At 40.4% G+C, this 13,608-nt stretch overlaps 1 protein-coding gene across 1 annotated transcript in view; it reads right to left on the bottom strand.

Annotated features, from left to right (window-relative positions):
• The window catches only part of CDC5L (cell division cycle 5 like), a 46,642-nt gene that overhangs the window by 30,874 nt on the left and 2,160 nt on the right, over window positions 1-13,608 (bottom strand). Inside the window, exons 2-10 of the mRNA XM_077812403.1 lie at window positions 11,129-11,232; window positions 10,020-10,181; window positions 9,263-9,390; window positions 8,042-8,141; window positions 7,075-7,293; window positions 5,495-5,639; window positions 4,853-5,041; window positions 3,054-3,202; window positions 1,163-1,325 (exon numbers count right to left, since the gene is read on the bottom strand). Of these exons, the coding sequence (XP_077668529.1) occupies window positions 1,163-1,325; window positions 3,054-3,202; window positions 4,853-5,041; window positions 5,495-5,639; window positions 7,075-7,293; window positions 8,042-8,141; window positions 9,263-9,390; window positions 10,020-10,181; window positions 11,129-11,232 (1,359 nt within the window). The remainder of the gene's footprint in view (window positions 1-1,162; window positions 1,326-3,053; window positions 3,203-4,852; window positions 5,042-5,494; window positions 5,640-7,074; window positions 7,294-8,041; window positions 8,142-9,262; window positions 9,391-10,019; window positions 10,182-11,128; window positions 11,233-13,608) is intronic.

The raw sequence follows: 13,608 nt of genomic DNA, 5'->3' as shown, positions 1-13,608 counted from the left end.
GTATAGCACAGGAGTGGCTCCTCTTTTCTCACTGTCAGTTTCAACATGACACTAGAAGTTCAAGATGACAGGCACTTTACGAAGTTACTCATATAGAGAGTTGTTGCACAGCCTGGATATAGGGCTATCTGTGGAGAGTTGTCTAACGGGAACATTTCTCTTCAGATATCACTGCTCTAGAATTGCAATGCAGTGGCTTATAGATATGGCAATTATGGCAGTAGGGTAATGGCAAAAGCACAAGCATCTCTGGAAACCTTCGGAATCTGAAGTCTCTTGTTGAACTTCCGAAGTCAAGAGCCAAGCTTACCCTTGAAAAGGACGAGATGGCACTGAGACACTTGCAAAGACCTCCAAATAGACTTAGTCCTTTAAGCGAAAACTTCAGATTCTGGACTAAAAGAGCTATTTCCTTCAAAAGAACATGCCAAGCACTTTGGACTGGAAATCCTTTGTTAGCCCAAAGAGAAACACCGGTGCTACAGTGGGAGATATCCAAAACCACAGTACAGGCTGCAGAATTTGCCACATAAAAGGAGCTCCCAAGGCAATTCCTATGTAATTCTGTGCCCTCTTACACCACATCTATTTGGCAAGATTCATCTGGCAGAATAGCCAGGAATGGAAACATCTGTTGACAAAGGTGATGAAAGAATCTGGACCAGATTGCTACATTACTGGGCATCTCAAGGGCTACAGCTCTTAATGGGTAAACCTTAAAACCGCTCTACTTCAATTTTGTCAACGGGGTACATTGATGAGAAAGTCCTGTACCTAGAATTGGCGGCCAAAATATGAGGGATCTGAGGGTGGAATGGGATTACAGGATAAACGAATCTTTTCTTGGGACTAAGTATTTCCTGTTCCACTTCAAAGACACAAGTGGGACTGAGGTCTAGTTATAGCCAAATGTCTTTATGTGGTGGAGCGTTGGAGCTCTTTGACTGGGCATACTCAAAGCTGTTTTTCTTTTTCATGTGTGGTGAGATTTTTGCTTTTAAAGTGTATTCTTGATGTGATGAAAATGCAGAGATGTAATTTTATTAGGTCATGAATATTTATATGTAACTGGTAATACAAGTTCTGTACAGGAGATCAACATGAATTTCAAATCCCAGGAAGTTAATAGAACATTCTTCTCTTCCTCACACGTACTACTTACCAGTTGTTTTGCATAAGACGGATCATTGTAATCTGCCATTCCCTCTTCTGGATTGATGTTCAATTTATCTCGCAGGGGAGTCCTACCTGGAGTTGCTCCAACCACTGGTTTAGGAGTTATTCCACCACGAGGTGTCAAACCTTCTGCTCCATGAGATGGAGTCCTATAGAGTTAAGTAAAGGCACATTTGAACTTTTAATCAAAGGGCATCAGCTCTGAAAGAGTTTGAATGCTTTTTTGCATAGTAAGATACAGCTGAACTGAGCCACTTTTCAGAACTTTTTGTAAGACACACAATCTGTGATGACAGCTTAATAAAAGCGGTTTCTTTCATAGAACAAACAATAATGGAGAATGCGCATGCATACACAGAGAAAATCTATTACTGATCCAAAGCACCATATTTAAGATGCAACGTTAAAAATGCTATAGCCTTGCATAAATGTATTTAGAAAGATACTGCAGTTCTCTTTGGCTTGAAAGGATAGGGATTTCTTAAAACACTTCACATGTCAGAATGGCAAAGCCCATTTAACTTAGCCTATTGATTTTATTTAGCCCAGAGAAAGCTTTGTTCTGGTTGCATAGATGAAAAACACAGCTTTCCATGGGTGCCAAAAAAATTGTTACAGGCTTGAATTTATTAAAGTAACATATTTTTTAACTTAGATTTTTCAAAGTATTGTTACAACTAAAGCCCCCATGTATTCTGCATGGGTTAGTCACAACAAAATGTTACAAATTTCACAGATTACCACAGAGTAACACTGAAGTACAGGAAACATTTCAGTTAAAAGGGCTCTTAGATGTTTAAACTTGCTCTGTTGAGAGAATAAATAATAACATCTAACCCATCTTAAAACTGTTAACATGAAGGTTCTGCTTTGTTATATTGCTTCTTTTAAACAAAAAAGACGTAGAATACTGTTTCTAACATAACAAGCACACATTTTCCATCCAAGATTTTGGATGTGAACACCCACAATGCATGAAAGTTAGGTGGCTAGAAAACAACCCTATTTGCATGTGCAGATCTGATCTTCAGTGAATGAAAAACTTGAACGCAAAATTAGATTACACACACGCCGGCAACTGGATCAGCACAGGCTGACCTTTGCACTTGTGTTAAGCTGCGCTGACTTCAACAGAACTCTGCATAAAATAAAGACCTGCTTGAGTGGATCCAATTGTGGCTTCTGGATAAAAAATTTTAGGGAACAGACTGAGGTTATTTTTGAAAAGTTGCCACAAGAATACCTATTTACTTCATTTGCCTCTGCTTCCTCAAGTACGACGAACAGAAGTAAAATTAAAACTTGAGTTGAAAAACTTCAGCCACAAAATATACTGAGTCTATGGAATTTTCCAGTTCTACAGAATATGGCACTTGTGGGATATATGTTTATTTGGGACCTACTGTAAGAGTCAAACTAACAATTCCACAATGTTTGGACTGGCTGTACAAGAATTATATTATATACATACACACACACACAAACATGGCCTATAAAATATTCACCTCGGCTTTTCAAAGGTTCACAGAAGTTTTAATCAAGTGTCTCTCAACAGCTGACACTCAGATGCAATACTTTGGAAACGTTAGGATCAGATATTACATAGAATGCCACGGTCCATTTTAAATATACCAGTTAATTTGTATTGCCATAGCAGCCAGGAGCCCTAGTCATGGACCAGTACCACATTGTGCTAGACACTGTACTAAAAGATGTGAGGCTCAACTTGACAAAGATGATAAGAAGAAAAAGAAAGTGGTATAATAAGGGCTAAAAAATCAAACTAGCATTTGCTGTAGGCCAATAATCAAATCCTGTTATTTAAAATATGTTAAGAACTTCCACTCATCCCACCATCTCTGAATAGTTTGCTTTACCTGAAGGGTGTGGAAAGCACTGTATTCGGAGTCTGAACAACTTGTCTCTGGGGTGTCACTCCAGAGAAGTCACTCTCATGGAGGGGGGTATTAAGACCACCTTTCAGGGGGGTGTCTACATTCGTCAAAGCCATCAAGTTCTGGGCTTCCTGTGTGACAGACAATATACAGAGCACGTTACCAGGATTTCCAAAATCAACCTCTGTTGTGCAAGTTTAATAGACCTAGTGTTAAAAAATAGGTATGAATGCTGAACAGTCATTTAAATGTCAAAGTATTTTGTTGAAGTTGCTAAAAATTTCCTAATTTTAAGAACACCACACGGGCTACTTACATGTCTTACAACAGAGCTGAGTATTTTAATCTTCCTTAGTTGCTACAATGAGGGAGTTGCTTAATATTTCAGTTTCCTTCAGTCTGGGTAGATACCACCGCTAAGATTTTCAAAAGTGATCAGTGATCTCTAACATGTAATTAAAGACACTTTAAAGGCTCTGATTTTCAGAAAGTGCTGTTCTCCCGCGCTCTGAAAAATCAGGGTCTTTTAAGGTGTCCAAGTTCATCCAAAAATTATCAAGACCATAAGGTCATGTCTAGATGTAATAAAATTCACTTCTCCAAGAGGCAGTAGTTATGTTGAAGGAAGAATTCTCCCATTGACCTAGAAGTGTCTACACCAGGCTTAGTTCAGCCTAATTATGTTGCACAGGGGGTGAGATTTTTCACAGTCCAATGCGATGTAGTTAGGTCGACTTAACTTCGTAGGGTAGACCAGGCCTTAGTCACTTTTGAAACTCTGGGTATATGCCTGAAATGAGTCAAGAACATTTTCTTCTCACAAAGATTTTGTCCTTTTGTCTTAAAGAAATCAGACAACCCTAAAGGTTAACACAGTGGACTAAACAGAGTCACACAAGAACTGTAACTACAACACAGTGATAATCCCTCTATTCTAGTATCTTGCGTCCAAAAGTGCCTTATATGTCAGGTTTGAGGCAGATGGTCACTTCCACCCCACGCTGAAGTACCTAATCACTTGGGGGGAGATGATGCAGGAATGGATGGCTGGTTGGGTCAGTTCCTGGGAGAAGCGGGGGCCCCACAGGGTTCCTGCCTTGGGTGACATACTGCCTCCCACACAGCACTGATGCAGCTGGAGAGTAACCCGTTGGTCTCAGCTGACAGCAGCACCACCTTGGCCCCAGCCTCAGTCCCAGCTACTGGCTCAGCACCCTTGACTTCCTGCGGCAGCAGATCTCCACAGTGCTCATGGTACTGGTGGACCTAGGAGTGCCAAGATCTGCCCCAGGCAGCAAGGCCCCCTACCCACGGCCTACACTGCCCCTGCTCGCACTAAAAGAGGTACCCATTCTCTCTGCCTGCGACCCTAGCACCTATTAGCCATGCTCTCTTCATTCCAGGGCCCCTCAGGTCGTGGTAGGGGGTGTCGCAGTGTCAATGGGTGTTAAAATTCCCTAAAATGTTTGCAAGTTTTATTTTAGCTGCTATGATTTATACTCTTTTTGAGCAGAACTGTGAGATAACACGAAAGATGCTCTAGGAAATCAAATTACTCCTTTTGATACTCAGACTCTTATTATGACTATATTGATCAAAACCCTTCTACTTTATTACTTGTATTCTTATAAGCTATAGGATTTTCACCTCTTTGTGTTGTCTTACTAAACTATGGAGTGGCATAACTTTTTTTCCTTTGCTTAGGGAGGCTTGCTATGACAAAGTCTGAGTACCCTCACTCTAGTATAACATAGAACTTGCTCTATACATTTATACTTTACCTGCAGGATCCTGTCCTGTGCCGCTGGAGTTTTGGGCGTTCTAAGGGCAATGCTGTTGTTGGTGACATTGTATTCAGACAAAAGGGTGCTGGAAGCAGAGTTAGTAATTCCAGATTCTTCAGCTGTTTGACGTGCAATCTCGCTCGCCTGGCCTACTTTCACTACTTCCTCGAGTTCTGTATCTGAAATCTTTCAAAGGAAACCAGTATCAAACAACGAGTTACATTTGGGAGAATAAAGTTCATACTTGCAGGTATCAAGAATTACATACCAAAGGAAAAAGGTAATGTTTTAAGAATACTCTCCTCTCACCCAGCTCAAACAGATACTCTACTCCTACTTAATGCACTGGCTAGTTGCTTATTCAATGCATTTTAAAAAATAAACAACCTGTCTGCCATGTATGACGATAAAAAGGTGCGAGACTGAGAGGTCGAAAGGTACGGTACGTGCAATGGCAGTGCAGTGCTGCCAACGTATGTCAGCTCTAACCTAGGAAAAGCACCTCTATGCCCGTTTGAACCTTGGTCTCTGCAACAACTGTGGCATGCTAGGTACAGAACTGTGACCATTCGACTCATTTCACACAGGCCACCAAACATCACACAGATGGTAACAGTTTGCCTCTGATCGACAATTTACCTGAGGAGCTGGAAGCACTAGTTTGCTTCTTTTTTTAGTAAACTCTGACACTCCACTGGTCTGAAGAATAGCTGAAGGCAAGTCAGATTCTTTCTTCCGTTTCATATGCTGTTTGTCTTTTTTGCGCTCTCTTCCTTCCTTCTCCCTGTCACAATGGACAAGAAAGTCATTTAAAATGCTCAGAACTGATCACCAAAGCAAAACTGGCAATTCAGAGAGAGACAGAAAATCCTTTGCTCTAGCTGGTGAAGGTGGGATATACTGTAACAAAACATATTTCAGGAAGAGGTAGCAGCTTTGTGGATCAGAAGTCAATTGATAATACATGGATTGAAAACCATGCAATAAGAAAAGGAATGTCACATCTGTAAATAATGGGATTTAGGAAACAGCTTGCTACTTCGGCTGCAGTTAGTAGACATCCATTGGTGCTCACCAGCATGCCAGTGACTGCAGGAAGAGGGAGGAGCACTGAAAAATGCTAAGAAGCCCCAAGTGTAAGCAAGCAGGAGCTGTCCTTCCTCCAACAAGTGGTAGGAGGAAGCCAGGGAGCGATGGGAGCTTAGGAAACAAGGCTCTGCCCTTGAAGGAATAGTAAAAGAAGCAGCACATGAACTCTTGCAAGGAAAGTTGGAGGAAGAGTTAGTAGGGCATGGAGCCAGGTTTGAATCTGTATATTACACACACTTTTTTAAACAACAACACTGGAATTAAGGGCTATAATTCCAACAAGAGTTTCTGGTGAAGCCACTTGAGTTTCCTTCTCATGGTTCACAATCACATGACGCTCTTGCTGGAATTGCAGCTCTGTAATTCACAGCTGTCTGCTATTTATGCTGTATACAATGGATTGCCTAAACTAGGAAATATTAAAAGAAAAATTAATTAGATTAGAGCTAGTAAATCAAGTTGGACGGATTGTTGGATCTGCTCACTCAACAGGGAACAGTTGGCAGAAGTAACTGGAAGTGAATTGTGGAAGTACAAACAACAGCATGCTGGCTAGCTCTGCTGTTCCATTTGACAACGTTTGTCGCTGCTCCAGCAAACATTTTCAGAGACAATTTTGTTAAATAAAAAAAAAAAGGACTTGAGCCGATTCTAATAATAATATAATCACATGTGGCAAAATGGCAATAAAACAAACAAATGAAGTATTGCCACGACATGTCAGAGCTGCTCTTACAAGCAATTTAATAAAGCCATGTTTTGTAGGAAGAAAAATCATCATTCCTCTGATGAAAACTAAAATGCAATTATCTTCCTGATGTAAAAATATGACAGAGTTGGTGATGCAATGGTTTAAATTCCTTAAAGCCTTGAAATTCTTAGGTTCAAAAGAGCAAAAAAGGAGTTCGGGAGCCTCATTCTTGGGTCCAGTCAACATTTTTCCACATTATTAAACTGACACAAAATTCACCAAGACAAGTAATCATAAGAGACCTAGAACTGAAGAGAAGCGGCCTGCAAGTCAGAATCAAGGTGCACTGGCATATGCCCAGTGAGGAACACACTTGCCCACACCAGGCCTCTGTTACATGAGCACTAAAAATTACTCACAAAATTTAAAACAAACTTACGATCTTAATTCTCCATCCAGGTCTTGCTGACGTAGCTTCCTGAAGTCCGCATCCAGTGCCTGGTAGTTTTCCTCCAATGTATCATAAAAGCCAGGAGCAGGCTTCTTTTCAAATGGGATTTCTGCATTGTAATCCACTCCTCTCTTCTTTTTCCTTTTCTTCTGGATCTCTATCCCCGCAGCTCTAAGTTCCCTCCTCTTCTGGAGAGCAGCAAGACGTCTGAGGAAACACAGAAAATGCTACTTAATTCAAAGTTAATGCCTCCTGTACAACAGTCACCTGCTAACATCAGATATTACTTAGGGATGAGATATTATTTATAAAATGTGATGGACCATAATAGCACTGACATTATTAAATGTTTATATTCCAGGAGCACCCAGATGCCCCAGTCAGGCTGCAGACTCATTATGCTAGGTGCTGTGCAAACACATCCAAAGATACGATGACACAGCCCCTGATGCCCTGAAAAGATTACAATCTAAACCCCTGATCCTGCAAAGACTTAAGTAAGTGCTTTAATTTGTACATTGCATGTAGTCCCAGTGAAGTCAATCTGAGTAATTCTATTGCATCAGTGTAAGCACACGCAAGTCTTTACAGGAGTGGGGCCCAAGAAGACGAGCAGCATATGAAGGATAGGGGAGAAGGGTACACCGTATCCTGCTGTTATATACACATTTGCAAATCATTATTTTTTAAAATCACTCTAACTAGATAAAGCAACTAATCACTCTAACTAGATAAAGTGGCAACTAATTGCATCTTTCTTTCAAGCATCATCAACTTGCTCATTTCTTTTTGGCATCTCAGTAGAGATGGGTCTTGAAGAGAAGCTGAAAGAGGAGAGAGCAGTGGCTTCACAGATCGGTTCAGGAAAAGGATTCCATGTGAAAGGGACAGAGGGAGAAACTAAAAACTTAAGAGACAACAGAGCAGACAAGTGGAAGGGATGGGGTGTGTCTACCTAGCTTCTTCCAGCTGCTTCTCTCTTGCTTTTCTCTTGGCCTTCTTTCCCTGAGTATTAGCCAGACGTGCTCTAGCTTCAGATAGCATTTCAAGTTCATCTGCAAAAAAGTATAGAGAAAGAAGATTACCAATTTTTCACATTATATTGGGGAGCTGGGGGTTAATATTAAGATCAGAAAAAAACCTTTAGAAAGCTGCCAGGATCAGTGTGCCAGCATGGATTCCCCATGCCCTCTACATTCTCTCTTTACAATGAGCACAAACAACCAGATGAACACAAGAGATCAAGCCACCAACCAGATGAACCAAACAGATCACAAGAACATTCATAATGTTGGCAATATTTCACTGATGTACGAGGCTGTTTAAACTGAAATCAGAATATTCCTAGTAAAAGGGAGATTGAGCACAATAATAGAAAACAATTTAATTTATATTTAGGCCTACACAATAATGATGACTGACCTATTATTATGATGACAGGAACATGACACTTGAGAAACTATTACTATTCAAGAACAGTCCTTATTCAATCTTCACCCGGGGCACCTTCATGGACTCCTACCCCTCCTAACAGTTAGTCTCAAATATTACTGGTGTAACACACAGAAGAATTTTTACTGGTACATTTCAGTAATGATTCATCTAGGAGACATTATCTGGTGTGAAGACACAGAGAGGAGCATTACCAGTGGAAGGGCAGTAAATAGTAGAAAGCCAGGCAGTGAAATAAAAAAACCACCATCCAAGGAAACAGGTGATAAAGAGACAGAAGAGAAGGAGGGGAGCAGATCCAAAGGAGGAAGGCGACCATATGAAATTGGGGGGAGGGATAGCTCAGTGGTTTGAGCATTGGCTTGCTAAACCTAGGGTTGTGAGTTCAATCCTTGAGGGGGCTATTTAGGGATCTGGGGCAAAAATTGGGGATTGGTCCTGCTTTGATCAGGGGGTTGGACTAGATGATCTCCTGAGGTCCCTTCCAACCCTGATACTCTAAGATTCCATGAAACTGAAGAAAAGAAAGAGGAAACCTGAAAGACGAGAGTGAAACAGAGGACCTGAGGCAGAATACAAGATAAAGACTGTATGAGGAACAGAGATAGGAGCCTGAAAAAACAGAGAGAACAGAAGAGACAGGATGATCAAACAAAGGCCAAAGGAACTGCAAGAGACTGAACTGTTAAAAAATACGGATACATGTAACATATTCTTAATTTACCTTCATCCATATCAATAGGATCTGGCCGGGCTGGTTTTGTTTCTGGATTTGGATCAATTTCTCCTGGTTTCAGTTTTCGAGGATCATCTGCAGTTTCTTCCTCATTGTCTCTCTGAGCAGCTTTATCCCTGCAAAGATGTACCAGCATGTTCAGGTGATATGACCCATTTTATGAATCTGGGGAAAATGAGCAACTATCTCCTGAAATCCCAACCCCCCAAAAAAGCCCAAGAAATGTAAGCTGGTAGCTCACAGTAAACATTACAGACATTTACTAACTGCAGAGAAGAATTATGAAATCATTGAACACTAATATTTAAGCTACCAGAACAAAAGCATCACAAATTAATAAAAACAACCGAAAGAGGCAATGAAACATGCAAAGTGGACAAGTCAGCAATAATGAGGGTGACAGGAGTGAACTCATCTGTTGTGGGTAACAGCTGTACATGGAAAGATATTGATAATAGAGAACTGCTGCAAGACGGGCCTGCTAGCAACTCCTGCCAGGAAATGGGCCAGTCATTTCTCTCTCTGCCTCCCTCCAGACCACCAGGGACCAGGAGCCTTTCCCATCAAACTAGGTAGCCCAACCAAGCAGCCTACAGAAGGCCCAAGCCAACTGGAAGCCCTTCCAGCTGCAGCAGCAGGGAAGGAGAAGAGAATATGTCCACACAGCCAGCAACCTCCTGATGTCTATGTAACAAACTATAAACATTTTCATGCTATTTATGTTTAGCAAAATAGAGTCACTTACAACAGAAATTCATAGTGTTCCAAGCACTGCGCAGCTGTTCTTCCAATGATTGGAGCAATGGTCCTCCACTGGGTTGGCATTAGCTTGGCCAAGTGTAATAGTTTCTCCTCTTCTTCCCGTGACCATTCTGTTTTTTTGATACTTGGGTCCAGCCACTCGTACCTGTTACATGGTTGTAAAATTAAAGGAGGGCATTTCTGAGACAGTTTATGACAATTCAGTTGTGAGCAAGTCATATTGCTTCCACACACCATTATGATAGGATTTAGAATCTCATCCTGGATATATCTAATCTATGGTATTCAAAAACATGTATTATAGGTAGCACTTTTATACATAGAAAGCTTTATGTTTTGTTCTCATTTGTCATACAGATCTTCCCATCTCTCCTCATCCTCACTTTTTTTTGCCACAAGACAGGATTCACAAAACTAGCCTTTATTAGTAATGTGGTTTTACATACCATTTTCAAATGGTTACAAGAAATGGTGGAGAACAATTAAGGTCCCGATACTGCAAATACTTAAACACACACTTAATTTTAAGTATGCATGTAGTTCCATTAGATTATGCTTCCACTAAGTTTAGCATGTGCGCTTCAGTGTCTGCAGGATTGGGGTCTAAATCTCATATGGATTTGTTAGTACATGTGTGTTAATTTTAAGGCTTTGGGGTTTTTTGGTACACATTCAAATCTAGTACTGGAAAATAAAAAAAGGGAAGGCTAAACTCAATGGTCTGAAATCCTCTTTATATTAATACAAAGAGCTTATTTAAAGTGAATTTTCTTTGTGCAGTTTTTTTCTGACAAATATCTCGTTAAAATATGTAAGTCAGACTACAAAGTGATTATTATGAACTTAATTTTCATAATGATCCTGTATCTTCAGTTTATGTGATGTCACTGATGTCATCCGTAAAGTGAATGGCTTTCTATTTTTGCTCATGTTACTTTCAAGGAATACAAGTTTGATATCTGCAGAAGATGACATCAAATAAGAATCATCTCTCTCTCCCCTGGACCTGAACCACTGACAAATTCTATAATAACCTTTAAATTCACACTAACTACGGATCTCGCTTTCCCATTTACTGTGTTCTCTACTTACCATCTGGCTTTGCATTGCTTTGCTGATTTTCTGTGCAACAAGGAAGCAATACGAGACCACTGGTTTTTGCCATATTTCATCACAGCTGCTTTAAGAATTTCATCCTTAAAACAAAAAGAATTCTTATTACAATGGGTCATTAGAAAACTTTATCAGAGATGAATGCTTGCTTTGAGCTCTGTGAGGAGAGATGGAGGAGAGGGTTTGATAAGGGTGGTGGCCAGGTGGGAAGGGCAAAGTAACCCTCTTTTCCCCAAAATTTTGCTCTCATCGAAGGTGAGTGAAGATTTAGGGCTGTTTCACCAATGTCATTAATGTTACAGCTGACATTTAAAATTACTATAGCTGAAAGAGGTTATCAAAAGAAAATTATTACCATTTACTTTGGGTATTTGACAGCACTTGGTGAATGGCCAGTTTCATCGTTTCTCCTGTACAGTAAGTTTCCAGGGTTGTGTGAATCCCTCACACAGCAAGAGTGGTGAGAAAATATTTTTAACAATAGGACATTGTAAAAGCATGAAAATTGGGGCATATATGGCACCTAAAACCACTTTCAACTTTTTTTAAATTGAGCAGATTTCAAGTTGATGATGTCCCTTTAATTGGAAGTTTCAAGTCTGCGATGGAAATTGAGCCAACTGGCTAAAGAACAGCAAGCTTTGAAAGTCCTAGAAGAAGTCAATAACAAGACAAGCACTTGGTTGCAGATCTGGTCACAGCTAGAACTGTTTATTTTTTTATATTTGCATCCTAAACCTAAGCAAGTTTCTGTTCTTGTATAGTCATTTAATACAATACATGGCAGATTAACAGCCATTTCCTAGTCTCAACTTTGTTTGGGGATAGCGATCATTATGATATACATGATGTAGTGCACGTGATGTGTAGTATGAACGAAGTGTTGTTAGGAACACTTGTTTTGTGACAAGGCAACTGTAGGCACACTTAATTTTACAGTTTAATGGCAAATATGTTACTTAGGAGTGCTAAAAGTTTTTGTACCAAACAAACAATGGCATATGAAATCTATTTATGAAATATCCCATTTGCAGGTGTTTCAACTGAAACAGCTGCAGATCCTGAGAAGACTTCAAACAGAGGAAAGAGGATATGATCTCCAAGTGTCATGAAATCTTCACCACAAGAATTCAGTAAACATCAGCTCCATTTTTCACAGGGTTACCTCACAATAAAGTGTCCATTTGGGCTGACACTACATCACTACACTACATCAGGGCTGATACTACGTCACAAGACAAGGTGTGCACCATGACTTCCTGATGGCAGGTGACATAGTGAAGATAACGTCAAGACACTGGAATGCAAACCTGTGTTGAGATAGAACAGTTCTGTCTCAGAAGACAAAGTTATAGAAGCATCAATCCCATGAAAGAGAAAGAACTACATGTCCCCAAACCCAAACTTCCCCTCTTCCACAGAAGCCTTACATTTCACTTTTATTAGAATAAAGTTAGAACCCCCAAATTTAGGAGATTATGGGAAGAAAGTTATGGACCTGTTGCAGACTATTCTAGCACGGAAACCATAAAGTGCATGCACTGGTACTGTGACCAGAGATGTGAACAAAAGCTGAAAAGCTCAGTTACCCTTTGAAGTTTTCCTGGGATCAGATGGCATCTTTTTCTAAGGGAAAGTCCACACTACTGCACTACATTGGCACAGCTGCACCGATGCAACTGTGCCGCTGTAGTGCGACTGGTGAAGATGCATTATGGTGACAGGAGAGCGCTCTTCCGTCAGGATAATTACTCCACCTCCATGAGAGGCGGAAGCTATATTGGCGGGAGAGCGTCTCCCTCTGACATAAAGCAATGTCCACACTGCGCTAAGTTGATGTAACTTATGTCGCTCACGGGGTGTTGTTTTCACACCCCTGAGCAACCTAAGTTACACTGACTTAAGTGGCAGTGTAGAGAAAAGCACACGGAGTGATCAAATAAGTGATCTACCAAGTGCTCCACAAATGCTTATTATAGCCCAGTCTATACAAGAAGAGTATCCATTGCCAACAACAGACATTTGCAGTTAAACTATGTTCCGCACCACTTTAACTGCACAAAGTTGTTCTTCATAGTGTACACAAGTCTTCAGAGTGCATTGTGGCTTTAATCATAGGCTGCTGAGTTTTGGTATGGGATACTACCGGGGAATAGATATATATTTTTAAATGAAAGATCTTCTCTCTATATTTATCATACTTCCATCTCTTGCTGCAAGAGTCCATTTGCTACAAGTTAGCACCACAGCAATAACATTGATAAGATGTACAAATAATCACTGATCATTTTTTGCATGACCATCATGTAGCCACACATGTTTACTGTGAAACAATCACCAGAGTACAACACCAAATACAAGCACTTGCTTCGGTGTCATCCTGGTAAGACTCTAGCTTCTGTAGAGCCCTCAGAGGAGATGCATTCTTGAGGTCATCATCCTTTGAGAGGATAAGGACA

This window comes from Eretmochelys imbricata, chromosome 3 (genome assembly GCF_965152235.1).
Source record: "Eretmochelys imbricata isolate rEreImb1 chromosome 3, rEreImb1.hap1, whole genome shotgun sequence".
In the NCBI taxonomy this organism is placed as follows: domain Eukaryota; kingdom Metazoa; phylum Chordata; order Testudines; family Cheloniidae; genus Eretmochelys; species Eretmochelys imbricata.
The sequence above is the reverse complement of the archived record's forward strand: the minus strand, read 5'-3'. Positions and strand labels throughout refer to the sequence as shown.